We start from the raw sequence: 15,319 nt of genomic DNA on the forward strand, positions 1-15,319 counted from the left end.
AGTGTTATTGGGGCGTGATCTGAGAGAATTCTGGGACCAATGACCACTTCATCCGTAAATGCTAAGACTTGCGGGGAGGCCAAACTCTTATATTAAAGCTCCTATCTTAATCACAATAGTTTCAGCTCAAAGATAGAGCTTTCAGCATCACCTAATCGCCACACCTAAACAGAATAAATGCATTCCTATTCCTGTGACAGGGATGGAAATTCATATGGGACAGTGGTGGCTAACACTGCTGCCATTTTATAGAGTATAGAGAAAATATGCATAGAAATTTCAGCAATGATCCCTATGCACTAGGAGGTGAGAATCTGAGCATCCTATGTGAATTAACTGCATATTAGGTGATGCAAGCACATGGTATACTCTCATGTATCCCCTGATTAGTAGGGCATAACGTTCTTATGAACATGGATCAAAGGGAACATTTACATTTTGCCTTCTGAGTGCAGGTACAATTATTGTGTCAAACCCCAATATTTACCATATGCAATATTTTCAGAATACCACATGAGTATCCCAAACTCATACTGACAGTGGTTGGTAAAAGAGGACACAGATACTGCCAGTTTTTGTAACACTTACAGTATACTAATCCTAGAAGTTCAAGGCGATATTTGCAGCAGTTAAAAGTCCAATTTTCTTAGGCCAGCCTTTATCAGTGTCATTTATTTTAGGTAGTGTCTTATCTACCCTGCTGTGATAGCCAGGTAATGGCCTGCTCTATGTGGAGTACCTTTTACTTTTGAAGTAGTGGAATTGATTGTGAGAGTCTTCCTTACTGCTTCTCCTGGCTGGTTTGAGTAGTTGGCTGCAGTGGGTCATTTAGTTTGCGCACCTGGTAATTCATTACTGGGATGGGGTGGTTCAGGCTAGCCCTATTTAGCTACCCATGACAGATCCTATGGTTGTATTTTGTCTATTGAAAGGATGCATAACAAAGCTAGAACATGTGGCTGACAATAAGCAGAGGAAAATGACACCCACTGCATTCTGAACTTTGGATGCTTGCTGAGATTTTCACCGGAGAAGGGCTTCTATATTTTGGCCTGCTGTCCTTAATGGAAAATTCAGTGTGACATTGTACCTGTTGATCATACCGACTTGCAGTTTCGTGGCTGCATTGGTCTACCATCCATATGGCCAATAGTTGACCCAGTGGTAAGCTTGGAATCTCTAGAATTTACAGTCCTACACTAAGCAGAGGATCTCTAGAATGAATGGTCCCACCATGGTTCTGAGGGATTGTGAGGAGCCAGTAGGCCCCTCACACTGTGGCAGTGTTGACGCTGACCCAAACAATTTTGATTACATCATAGTGCCATAATGTGGCAAAGGGCAGCCAAGCAGAGATAGGATCTCGGTTTTGCTTTCCTGCTCCATCTCTGGGGAGCATTTGGGTTTATGCCTGCATCAGATTTTCATGCAGGGGTAAAAGTAATGGATTCTAATGGAATACACCCCTCATTACCACCTGCAAATGAGCAGGCGGTTTCCATTGGAATCCATTCTAAAATGCTGCCTGCAAAGCGTTTGTGCAGGCAGTCTTTTATGTCTCCCAAAGCAAAGAGTAAGGGTGATTTCACCTTAATTTCTTACACAATTATACACCACTTTGAAGTGTTTCAAATTGCATGCAGTGGACCAGCAGCACATATGTGTGAGCATTAGTAGTCCCCTGCATGCAATTACCCTTTTTTTAAATGGGCTCACTTAGGGCCTGATTTACAAAAAAAAATCAATGTAAAAAATGTTTTGTAAATCAGGCCCTTATACTTTTTTGCTTCAGAAAGCAGAACTGATCAATGCTTTTATCTTCAGCCCACTGGACTTCTGAAATGCCCTACTGGAGTCCACTGGGCTTCTAAAAAGTGTTTCATGAAATACATCCCAACCAGATCACTTCAGTCAGCAGCAGAAGGTTTGCTGACTGTGCCAAAAGCCAGGGATGGGAAATGGGGTGATCGCTCCCTTCAGTACAAGCTGCCGAACTGTGGAATCACTAACCTACACATAAGCCACATTATCCCAAATCTTGTAGAGTTCTGCCGTAATATAAAAACATTCTTATTTCCACGATTATTAGGTTGGTACATGCATCTGGTGTAGGCTTTTTTACAGTGCCAACAAGCCTTGGCAAAGTGTACGCTGCACTATACAAAAACCAAATACCATACCATTCCACGCCAGCATTTGCATGTGACGCAGAATAGAAACATTCCTACCAGTCACCACTCAAATTTCAAATCTTGCAAAAAATTGATAGGAATGCAATTATTTCAAAGTGATTGAAGGTAATAGAGGAGCTCCGGTAAAAAAAGAAATAGCAGTTTGACAGGGTTGCAGGGGGAACGAGTAGTGGCTATATGCACATAATGAAGCTGGTTCAGGTTAAAGTACTTCATCAGGGAATGGGAGGTTTTGCTGCAGCAGAAGCCATTGCAAATCAAGGTTTTATTAACAGATTTTGCCGAACATATATATGCGGTGTGGGTTTAGGCTAACAATTAATGCAAGGGGATTAAAGGGAATGGGGCTGCGGGGAGTCCCCCCGCATATATTTGTAGCAAAAAAAAGGAAATGAGCTGAAATCTGCCATGATGAAATAAAACTGCGAAATCACATAGAACCATTTACCAAAGCGGATATTGACGCTAGGAGGCAAACACACTCATGAATGCCGATGAAGTAGAGCACTTAGCAAATATCATGACCATAATGTGGGGGTGTCCAAGAAATCAGAGGTTTTTGAGTCAGGTAGGAAACACAATTTAAAATGTCTACTTTGTAGCACGTTGTTTTATCCCTTGAGAAGGATCTACCAGATGTAAAGGCATCGGGAAGTAGACACAGACAAATGAGGAAAGTTTGAGTTACAAACTTCTATTAAAATCAGAAAGGGGTTTCGATAAGGCCTATCTTGCCCTATGCTAAGGTGGGATTTCCCTACCTAACTGAAACCAATGATAGTCTGTGTCAGGAAGTCCAAAGTAAATGCACGCCTGTGTCCAAAACCTAGACTTGCCCTCACATCTATTTGTTCAAACTGTGTAGGGATGTCAGCATCAAATGAAAAAGTGTTCAAACAAATGTTCAGAGCTTCTTCCAGCTCTAGGTCAGAAAGGGGTTCTCCATTTCCCAGGATTTCAAATAGTTCACTTTCAATCAAAAGGGGTTCCCTTACCCAAACTTTCAAGTCCCTCACTGTTTTTACAACAACACAATTCCTCAGGATTCTTCCCAGGTTTCAGGCTTTTTTGCTCTTTCATCAATATCATGAAGTTCAACTCTTAAAGTTCACAATGTAGCAACTTCTCTGGATATCCAACCATAAACTTATAGATGAGTCAAGTAGCTTCTCTTTAGCAGGGTGTATTTGGTCTAGACGCAGTTGTCGGACTACACGGTCCACCCATTACAGGTCACACAACCGACCCACCTGATTGGCTTCTTTTCCACAGTTACACCACCCCTGCTTCAGCTCAACAGTGGTATCGGACTAATATTCTTGCAGTCCTTTCAGCACTTGATTTACCACCATTCACTTGTTGGATTCTTCAACCTTCTCATAGTATTGCCACAGTTTCAACTTTCAATTTGTACAGTTCCTCTTTTCCTTATGGCTCTTGCCAATGCTTGCTTTTTCTCATCTTGTATAATTCACAGTTCTTTATATTCAGTACCAATGCATGCTTTCTTTAGTTTCCAAGATTCACCGTTCCTTTGCATCAGGGAACACTTTTCTCTGCTTTCTACCCAGGTGGAATTCACTCATTATTACTTTCCTTTGGATCAGTATTCAAAACTTCAATTCATTCATATCAAAACACTGTAACTGCAAATTCACAGTTCACTCTCCTGCTGGGAATTTGCACCCTGCTCATGGACTCTTCATTCAATTTAAAGTTTACTGCTTTTCTGGCCCTTTGTTGCCTTCCCAATTTCAATACAGTTTGCTTTTCACAAACCGCTCAGTTCATCAAACTTCACATCATCGTAGTTGTCAAACATCTGTGTTTTACTTTTGGACCGGCAATCCCATTGCCTCTGCTGTCCTCTGCTCACTCACGAGCACTCTGAATGGTATTCACCACACACTCGCACCGCAGTGTCCTGGAGTCATTCAGCCTTACTTATCTGACCGGGTACGCTGTCCTCGTGTGCCCTTCTCCGCTTCGATTGGTTCATTGTGGCTACTGCTGTTCCTGGCTTGGCAAACCCCTCTTCCTGGGTCTCTGACACCTCAGGCTATCGGAAAGGGAGTCCTTTTGACTCCAGGAGATCGGCAGCTGGACCCTGCCAGTGGAGACCTTCCAACAACACATGCCAAAAACTTCTTCCGCTGCACTGACTCTGCAGCACCGTGGCACCTCAGACACACGTCTCCCTGCCTTCAGCTTTGGCTTTTCCATCTGCAAGTATTCCACAGGCAAACTTGTAGTATCTGTATCCCAGCCAGCACAGTGCCTATGATGTAATTTAGGGAGTGTTGAGTAATGAGGGATCTAGATTGGAAGGATGACTGATAGAGAGCCTACTGAAAGGAGGGACACTGTGCTGCTGGTGGGACTTCACATGATAATTGAAGAATAAAATAAAGTTTGTGAAACCTGCCTGACTCCTGTATACTTACATTTTGGTGACGAGGTGCCCACCAGCCACCCACGCATGAGAAAAGCATCAAGAATCATGCAGATTCATCCAAAACCGAATAAAAGTTAAAACGCAGCGTTCCCTTCATATAAATAATGCATGTTCCAGCTGCAGGGGCCAAGCGCTTTAAAAATGCTACAAAACGACAGCTCAATTACAAAAGAAAAATCCTTACAGCATTAATCTCTGCCTGTGTACGCTAGTGAAGCCGTTAGCACTAAGAGTGTCTCCAGGGCTCATAAAACAACAAACTGTGCCCCACATGCCAGGCCTATTCTGTCCACCAACTGATTATGCTCAGGCTTCTCTGCATTCCACCCAGCAACTGTGACATACAATAAAGGAAACAGAGCGCTCAGTATTCCATCCTCTACACGGAGAAAGGGAATCCATTGTTTGACATAAGAAATTAGTAAGGGAGCTGAAAGAACCTTCATACAGTAGACGCACATATACAAATGTGTATGAATATCAGTTAAAGCAAAGAAAAGTATAACTGGATTAAACTCTATATAGAAACACAGTTACTTTTAAACTTTAAAATTCTACTACCCAAGTGAGAAGGAAATTGCTTCGGGTGACAGGCATTCCCTAGTTCTAGATATGCAGAATATTGCACCCCCAATTACTTTTCTGCCTGCACCAGGAACCTGCCAGTACCGTGTAAATGCTGAAAAAAATCCTTCAAACATTATGCATCGGCTGTGTGTGGGGACAGCTATGACACTGAACGAAAGACATCCTTACTTATGCATTACTTAGGCACCCCAGGACAGAAAAAAGTTGATGATCTGCCAGACCTGCCACCTGATGAAGCATATAATCTCAATGAATATGAAAGCTGCCTAGCGAAACATTATAATAGAGATTATGTGTAGACCTCCGTGCACTTAATAAGTGTGTAATACCGGACTGCCACCCTCTCCCCAACATCTTGGAAACCTTATCAACCATGAATGTTGTATTGTAAAAATATTTTCGTCATTGGATCTAATGGCAGCCTACCATCAAGTCAAGTTATGCAATGAATCAAAACAACTTAAGGCATTTCTGACACCAGAAGGATTATTTCAGTTTGTGAGAATGCCCTTTGGCCTTGTCTCAGCCGCCTCTCTGTTTCAAAGGATCATTTATATCTTTAAGGATGTAGAGGGGGTGATATGTTTTCGAGATGACATCTTGATATTTGAACCAGACCAACAAACGCACAATCAGAGGCTAAACAAGGTGATGAAATGCTGATCAAAAGAGGCTGAACTCTCAGTAAGGAAAAAAGCTAAATTAATCAAACAAAGATTGATTATTTAGGACACACTGGGCCTCATTACGAAGTAGGAGGTAGCCATGGTGCTATTTGCACCATGGCTACCCCCTTACCGCATTCCGGGTCCGGGTTCTCGAAAAAGGGACTTACCGGGTCATTCCAACCTTGGAGGACCCGGTAAGTCTCCATTCCGAGAACCATTCCCCATTCCAATTCGGGGCCCCATAGAGCTCAATGGGAATGGGGATGGAGCTAATAAAGGGCCCGTTATTAGTTGCCTGGTCCCTTAGCGGCTCCCGCTAAGGGCGCCTGGTAAACCCAGGTGCCCATAGTGGGACCCGCTAAGGGACCTCGGAATAGGGCGATAAGGGTTTACCGGCACCAGTTTCCTTACCGGTGCCCATTAACCCTTAACGCCCACCTCGTAATGAGGCCCACTGTGTTGGCTGATGGAGTTATTGTAAATAAGAAACTTGCCAACAACATGAAGAATGCTGTTGAACTGAAGAATAAAGATTTAGTGCATACATTCTTGGGCATAGCAGAGTGTTGGTCGAGATTTTTTCCCAACTTTGCTAGCATGATGATAAATATGAGGATGCTTCATAAAAATAACTCTCAATTCATATGGAGCTCAGAGTGTGCCCAATAATTTGTTGCTCTGCATTAGAATGCACACTTTCTCTTAAAGACTTCAAACCAATTAGAAAATTAATAATTACAATGGATGCCAACAACACAGGACTAGGTGCAATGTTCATGCAAATTGAATACAACAAGGAGTTTGTCATTGCTTTTGCATCACGTTTGTTAAGAGGAGCAGAGGTAAATTACTCTACCATTGAAAAAGAACTTCTCGCTGTCAAGTGGGCAATTGAGAAATTTAGAAGAGTTCTATGGGGTACTAAATTCATCATACGGACTGATCACAAGCCTTTGAGAGAGACATTACGGAAGAAGGGTCTGGATGGTGTATCCTCGCATATAAGCAGATGGGTTATTGCACTGCAAGAATATCGATTTGGTGTAAAATATGTACCAGGAAAGAAGTGTATACCAGCAAACTGTTTGTTTTGCATTGGAGTGGTTGGATAAGATGAAAATGAGTGCATTGAAGAGGATGGATGTGTGTTTTATGTTGAGCCCAAGATGATAACAAGTGATGAGCGAGAAAGGAGTTTGGAAGGAGATAGCATTCTTAAGAAAGTGAAAGAAATTTTGGAGAGAGGTGAAGAAGTGAAGAAACCAACTTAGTAGGACTTTGTAAAGTGAGTTAGGAACTGCATGTGGAAAGAGGTTATGTCATGAGGGGAGATGGAGTAATTCCACCAACTGACATGAGGAAAAGAATAAGTGAATCAGCTCATAAGGGACACCAAGGTACCACGAAAACGAAACAAGCATTGAGAGCTGAATTCTGGGGTCCGGGTCGTGATTTAGAAGTAGAAAGGACAGTAAGGAACTGTGTATCATGCTGTTCAAGTGAAAAAAATCTTGTGCCAAGAGAAAGTTCCATGTCACTTGTTAGAGTTCCCTGCATGCCGTGGGAAAGAGTAGGTATGGATATTGTTAGACCCATTCATGGCAAAGGTGTGGACAAATATTGCATTGTGTTCATTGATATATTATCCAAATGGGTAGAGGTGAAGATCACAAAGTCTATTATGATTAGAGATATTATCACTTTCATGGAAGATGTGTTTAGGAGAGAAGGGTAGCCGATGGAACTGTTGACTGACAGTGGCGTTAAATTTAAATCTATAGAAATTAGTGATTACTTAATGAGAAATGGTATGCAACATAAGGTGACCTTGATTTATCATCCTCAAAATAATCGGGTGGTGGAACACTTCAATTAAGTGATCTAAGATTGCATTAGGTGGGCATGGGTGAATGGTAAAGATTGTGAGGTTGTTGTGGTGAGCAGGATGGTGGCACACAGATTCTATCCCCACACCATGACTGGAGTATCGCCATTTGAGTTGTGCAGAGGGAGAAAAACAAACTACAAATTGAGTCCTCCATGAATGGGGTGAGCAAGATGGATGTGGGAGAATGTGCAGCAGGTGAGGGAGAGAATGAGAGATGAGCCAATGAAGAAAAAATGGAGGTACGATGAGAGGAAGTCAGTAAAAGAAAATTAGATAAAAGGAGGAGACTATATCAGGATTAAAATGCCTGGTCCATTGAGGCAAGGTCCTATTAAGTGGTCCTCGCCATGTGAGGTAGTGAACGTTTTGCATAATTCAGTGAGAACAGATGATGGTAGATTTTGGAACATGAACAGAGTTGGAAAAGTGACAAAAAAGAGGATGGTAACTGTGAATGAGCAAGTGGACGAGAAAAAGGATTTGACAAGTAATAATGGCACAGATCGATCAGCAGGCCTGAGAGATTCAAACTCTTTGTGTTGCATTAATGTTGTGTTAATAGGAGGGAGGTGTGTAGTATCTTGATCCCAGCCAGCACAGTGCCTATGATATAATGTAGGGAATGTTGATTAGTGAATGATCTAGATTGGAAGGATGACTGATAGATAGAGAGCCTACTGAAAGGAGGGATGCAGTGCTACTGGTGGGACTTCAGATAATACTTGAAGAATAAACTAAACTTTGTGAAACCAGCCTGGCTCCTGTATACTTCAGAACACCATAGCCTCACCTAAGCATGCCATTTATGCAGCCCCTTTGGCTATCAGGTGCAGGCCATTCACATTGATTTCACAACAGCCTTGGTACTCTGCATCCCTTGTCCTTGTCCCAGTACCAGAGTGGTGTTTGTGTATGTGTGAGTTAATAAAGGATGAGTGTAAGTTCATGTGTGTTCTCTTCCTCGTCTCAGTACCATAGTGGTAGGTAATGGGAGATGGTTTTCTTACTGAATAGGGAAGGGATTGAATACATCCCATAAAAGCCTGGGGGACTTTTGATTCCTGATGAAAGGGAAATGGGGGATACTGTGTGCCACCCAAGGGTGCCTCATCCCCACTGCCCAAGTATACTCCTCCCAGGTGATCCTCCCTCGCATATCTGCCCTCAGGGTGAGGATCTGAAGGAAACGGCTGTACCCTGCCCACTTGGGGGAAGGATATTTTGGGGAAAGAAGTGAGGACGCCCTCAGATTCCTCACACAGGGTAATGACGGATTGGGAAGTACACACCTGTGTATGGAAGTGGCACTGATGTTGCTAGAAGACATTGCAGCTAACTGATGAAGCCAATGTCCCTCAGAATGAGAGCAATGTGGCCCAGGAGCATGAAGGATGCGATGCTCACAGATAAGAGTATACACCAAAGAAGAGGTCGTCCTTATGATTTTGTAACAATATCTGGTCCGAAGAAAGATATTTCTCACTTTAATGTGGATGGCGTGTCAGGGACTCATTAGGAAAGTCATTCATTTTTGGCCATAGGAAATTATTACAGGTTCAGAGGGCAGGTTCTCATTCTTTTAGTTCCACTACTGGCCTGTCAGCCATTCCATGTTGATCTCCTGGCGCTCAACCTCTCATCCTTCTCCTGATATCTTTTGCTGATATGATCTTCTTTATGCCCATGTGATATTTTACATTATTTTCCCTTGCTCTTTCTCTTTGATCTTTTCTATTAAAACACTTGGAAGAGTTATTTTTCATTTTTCCGTTACTTTTTTGCAAAAAAGCCTTGAATGGACCATTTATATGTATTATGTATGTTTAATATCTTTGCATGTGGGGGCCTTCTAATGTCTTGAGGCTTGGACTGGTCGCAATTTTGAAATGTTTAAACATGTGAATGCCCTGTCTTCACACCAAGCCTTGTAGGCGCCTGGGCTCATTAACCACTCACACTTATTGCTATAAATTGGTGCAGGAGGGAGCATTTGTGACTTTTCAATGCCCTCAGCTCTGCATAATTAGACAACAGCAGGCCAGCCGAACGCAATACTACTACCCCCCACACCCCTACAAATGGTTCATTGGGTAAATATCTCAACTCACTTGGTCTAAGCAAATAAGGCATCCAAGAAAGGTTTCGAGGTGTCTATATATAAGACCAGATCTTTGCTAGTGAACAACTTTCTAAGGAAATGTTCTGACATGTCAGCATTGTAATATTGAAGAACCACATTTTCCATTCGAACAGACCCACTCTATTTTTCCGAATTTCATTTGTTGTATTAATTGTTAGGATTGAAACTCTTATATTTATCTACTGAATCAGATAACCCTAAAATATAAACCTGTGTATGCTTTTTATTTCAGATTCGTAGATACTCTGCTTAACAAAAAGGTAAGCAGAGATACAGTGTAAATGTTGGTTAGCATGTTCTACTCTTAGCTCAGCCTGACTGTGCATTGTAATCAAGGTACTAAACAGTGGCAAACATGTGTGAAATGTAAAATGAGGAGATGAATTGTCGATTTTGTGAGATACTGTGGCGGCAGGCGTGCAGCTAAAAAAACTGTGCGATAACTACATTTCCAAACTTTAGCTCTCTTACCCCAGTCAGCATGTATGCCAGGAGCCCTTACCATCATTGTTTTTAATGTGTGATAGATGCGAGGTTTGGTTTCATTAATGTATTTAAGTGACGTTGGGGGTCATGTGACCCTGAGCATGGAAGCAGTTCTCCCCTCCCATGCCCCTAGAGCTCCTCTGCTGTGATTCATCGAAGTCTTACCTGTTAGCCCCTTTCTCCCTCTTCCTCTTATCTCGCACATGTGAGCTTTCAAGAAACGAAAATCAAGACGTTTTAGGATTTGAATACGTGCATGTTAAAGGACTGTGGTATTTCATACGCAACACCCTACCTCTCAACATCAAAACTATCGAAACCTTCCAGATCTTCAGGAAGCAGGCCATCAGCTGGCTCCTAAACAAAGAATAGCCCCACTAACACCAGACCTTACACCCCCTGCGGTAACTGGTTTAGGTACTGTATTCACATTGAAAATTGTATATTGTGTGTATTGTATGTGCACTGTATATTGATAACTGTATATATATATATATATGTATATATTTTAAGTATGTACAAAGTATGTAACACAAAAATACTTCTCAACGCTGTAACCATATTGTTAAGCGCCCTTCTACCCCTGGGTTTGGAGCGCTATACAAATAAAATAAACAAACAAACAAACTAACTCATACATAGCGGACTGTACACAATACATTTCTTATTCAATGATAACAAGAGTCATTAGTTGAGTACCTCGCGTTGGATTCGGTCAGCCAGTGTTTTAGCTTTATGTGGAGAAAAGACAGCAGGTATAGGAAGACAGTCTGCTGTATCAACAGTTGCGTGACTACTCTAGAACCTGTTGCAATTTCTGGCCCTGCGCACATTGAGCTTAGCTGCACCAGCCTCAGCTACAGTAGACATTGAGGCAATTCTGAAAAAAGTTACATTTATGTGTATACTGTCTTTACAAAATGGTGATGTTGGCAACATCTGTGACCACAAAATGGGAGCTGTACTCCACAGATTACTGCAATAATAGTAGGCAGATAAGCTTGTCTGATTCTGCAACCAGACGACTGGTATCAAAAAAGAAGAATCAGTAAGATCGTAAATGAATAGTGGAGCACATTTTAATCATTTATTTGATTGTTTTTTTTATAATGCGAGTAATACCGTGCCTGAGCTCGGCTTCGGGATTCAAACTTCTGTTGCTCTGCATGGTCTTGTTTCCAAGAACAGCGTGTTACCCTATGCAATCCTCACTTCACGTTACATCTTCTATATTGTATTAAGGCACAGCTGACTCCACAAAGTCTTGGTGTATTCCGCTAACAAAGAGGAATGTACCCCAAACGTGTTTTAACCTTATCAAAACTAATGGATTATATCCCTTGTAGCTGGATGCACATGCAGGTACGTTGATCATATCCTACGTGTACACCAAGAACAGGGTGATATTGTAGAAGGTAAATGTGAGGTATTTTTACATGCAAATTCGGCAGTGGTGAAGTGGTCTCATCAACTATCTTTATGGAAATGAAAGCACCCATTTCAAGTGATAAAACTCGTATTGTATTAGTTCTGTTAGTTTCAGCATGCATTCATGCACGCAGGGCTGAAGAAAGATGGCATTCCACTGTCAACAATTCTGAAAAAAGCATTGCAAAAAGTGGGAGAGAATGATGCACTACTGTTCAAACAGACATATGGTATTAATGAAGAGGGAAGTTCAGTAGTCTGATAAAGTGTGTCATGTTTAATAGAAGTGCTACTCCCAGCAAACTGACATATTTGTTTGAGGGAAGTGATGGCACAAACCACTGGGATTTCTTATGTCCACATGACCGCATACATATCTGCACACATCCTCTGATATGACAATGCTTTTGAGCCCATCAAAACTAATGATCAAGTCAATCTACAGTATTTTATGTAAGATGTACCATATTGATCATGCCCCAGGAAAATAGCAGACATTGAAGCATCTCTGCACATAGTAAAACTAGGTTTTTATTTATTTATTTATTTTATTTATTTATTTATTGTGATATAGTTTAAATTATAAACTTTACACAAAGCAAAGAAATAAATATCATAAAATTAGAATATACAGTAAAAAACAAAGATAAAATATCATCTTCATGAGTCCAATGTTGACCATACAGTTATCTATAATACATATATTAATATACAATTGTTCAGTCCCTACAATTATTTAGAGTGTTATGTCCAGTCTGACTTCAATCCTCAGCCAGATAGCATACAATGCTGTCAACAGACGCATGCTGTTAGAATTAATACAATAGTTCCAAAAAAGATCATCCTTAATATACCCATTGTCGAAGACATAATTATCCAACAGGGGTTTGAATGTGCTGGCCATCTCAGTGCATTCGGTTAGAAGATGCTTTGCCGTTTCTAACAAATCTAGAACTTTACATAATCGGCATGTTCGCAAAGAAATAGCTATCTAGGCCTTTCTTCCAGTAACAGTCAGCGTAGGCAGTTGATCCAGTCTAAGCAACAAGATAAACTGTCGGAGTATGACTGATGGACATATGTTGAGGTATCTCTGTGGTTTCTTAAAGTCATAAAGTCTATGTTGAACGAATTTGTAGCTTCTCAACTTTCCTAGATGCTCAAAATTTTCAATCCAGTCCCAGAGATCTATACGTTTACACAGAGCCCTTTGAGCTTTCTCTGAGTAACCCCCCTCCTTATTTTGCCAGCCAATTTCAGAATACAGTTTAGTCATTTGATCAATAGTTGTGGTACTCGATTTCTCCCTGGCCATTTCTTGGTGGACTGCTATAAGTAGACCATTACTGGTATCACCAGTCATTTTTAGATAGATTGATGCTCGCTTCTTCAGTACGAGTGCCTTAAGAGAAATCAAGCCCAATTCTAATCTTATTATATCCATTGGTATACAAGGGGCAAGGCCGAGGATACTACGCCAATATTTTCCTTCGATCACCTGTAGCCAGCCTAGATCCATCTAGGATAGGGATTCTAAGCCATAGATTATGGCCGGAGAGAAAGCCTGTATATACAGCTGCCGGATACCCCACAGCGTAAAACCACACTGCTTAATGGTGAACCTGTGGAACAGGGCCGTCAATTGGGCCGATCTAATTACGCGCACCTGTTTACAGGCCACATAATCGCCAGTTGTTTCAAAGTCTATACCCAAGTACCGATATTGGGGAACGTAGGTAATATTCACCAAACTTACCTTAAGTGATACACGTGATACCTCTCTTTTTTGTGTATCTTATAACCTTTGTTTTCCCCAAATTAATACTCAGGCCATTGACCTCTGCATAGTCCCAGAGAGCCGCCGCAGATCTGCGTATTCCACTGATGGTATAGTCGAAAATCACCAGATCGTCGGCATAAGCCAGGACAGGGCAAGAGGCTTTGCCAATTTTTGGCGGGCAATTGTTTACGGCGGCTATTACTTCGGGAATGTCAAACACATATAGATTGTATATTAGGGGCGCTGTAACACAGCCTTGCTTAACACCCTTGTTTTGTATAATGTTAGCAGTTGTGTGCCCTTCTTGATCTAGTTTCAATTTTACTGTGTTATTTTGATGTAATAGTCTCAGATAATATATAAGACCTTTCGGACAGCCCATTAGATTTAGTTTCCACCATAGACGGCTTCTGGGAATGGAGTCAAAGGCTGCCGCAAAGTCTATATATAAAGCATATAGAGGAGGGGCCCCCGTTCTTATGGCTCTAGGATTATTGTCCTCCGCCTGCCGGTTTTCCAAGAACTTTTCCCAGACTCTGGTTTCAATGGGATTGGTCAGTGTCCCCTTTTGTGGGTCACGTGCCTCATTCAACAGAGACCAGATGTCACGAGTATTCCCTTCACATATGGTCTTCAGTGTTTTTTGCCATGCCAGTAATTGGTCTGCTCTTCTTTTGGCTTTAATAGCCACTCTATATCTGTTTTTAATCCCTCTGACTGTTACGTAATATCTTTCCCCATGGGCCATATCTTTTTTTGCCTTACGGAGCTCAGCTCTTAGCGCTCTTTTCATGTCTCTAATTGCTTTGTCATAGGGCATTCTTTTTTTCACTTTCCGTACTTATCATTAACCCCACTGATGACGATGCACGCCTTTCTGAAAAAGCCAGAACCCAGTCCTCTATATCTTCAATTGACAGCTCTTTAAAATTAGGCAGCTTTCTGTCATCTGCGATTCCCAGGGCCTCAGTTGCCAAAGAGATATTTTTATCAGACCAAGAGATCCTAGTACCGGATTTATTAGTTTTTACCATGCTTATGTTACTAGGCGGAGGCAACTCTCCGGGAATACTAATCTCATATTTCAATGCGGCATGATCGCTCCATTCATTAGTGATCACTGTCATGTCCATCACCAATTGTTGGAGCTTAGGGCACACAAAAATATAATCCAGTGTACTATATGAGATCCCATTTGACCATGTGTGGTGGCCAGGGTAATCGCTAGCTGTTCTGCCATTGAGCATCTCCATGTCCCAGGACTCAAACAAGTAATCCCAAGCCCCCCTTCAGGGTCTCTTTTATTGTGTATCATAACCCCGCTTTTTTCTAGTCTGGGATTCGACATTTTACTCACATAACCTGACATATGGCAATTAAAGTCACCAACAACAAGTACTCCCGAGTCTCTAGATGTATACAGCCACTCTGCCAATAGCTCTTGAAGTGAGTCCTGTAGTTGTTCGCTTAACTTTGCCCCAGGAGGGTTATATAGACTCACCAGCAAAAAAGAGCCCCTGGGGTTCTTGAGATCCGGAATTACTTCGACTGCTAACATATTGCATTCAAAATTGCAGTCAATCTGTCTCGAACCCATAGTGTTGGAGACCCCAATGGTCCAATCACCATAGGGCCGACCTTTTTCACCCCTCTTTGCTGCCGCATGATATACTACATAGCCATCCAAAAATAAG

The 15,319-nt window shown here is 41.7% G+C and overlaps 1 protein-coding gene across 2 annotated transcripts in view; it reads left to right on the forward strand.

Moving 5' to 3' along the window:
- LOC138510274 (guanine deaminase-like) overlaps positions 1-15,319 on the forward strand; it is a 616,035-nt gene that overhangs the window by 281,310 nt on the left and 319,406 nt on the right. For both annotated transcript variants that reach the window (XM_069625806.1, XM_069625807.1), the window contains exon 6: positions 10,164-10,191. In XM_069625806.1, coding sequence (XP_069481907.1) covers positions 10,164-10,191 — 28 coding nt within the window. The remainder of the gene's footprint in view (positions 1-10,163; positions 10,192-15,319) is intronic.

This window comes from Ambystoma mexicanum, chromosome 6p (genome assembly GCF_040938575.1).
Source record: "Ambystoma mexicanum isolate Mex_15411 chromosome 6p, UKY_AmexF1_1, whole genome shotgun sequence".
Classification (NCBI taxonomy): Eukaryota; Metazoa; Chordata; class Amphibia; order Caudata; family Ambystomatidae; genus Ambystoma; species Ambystoma mexicanum.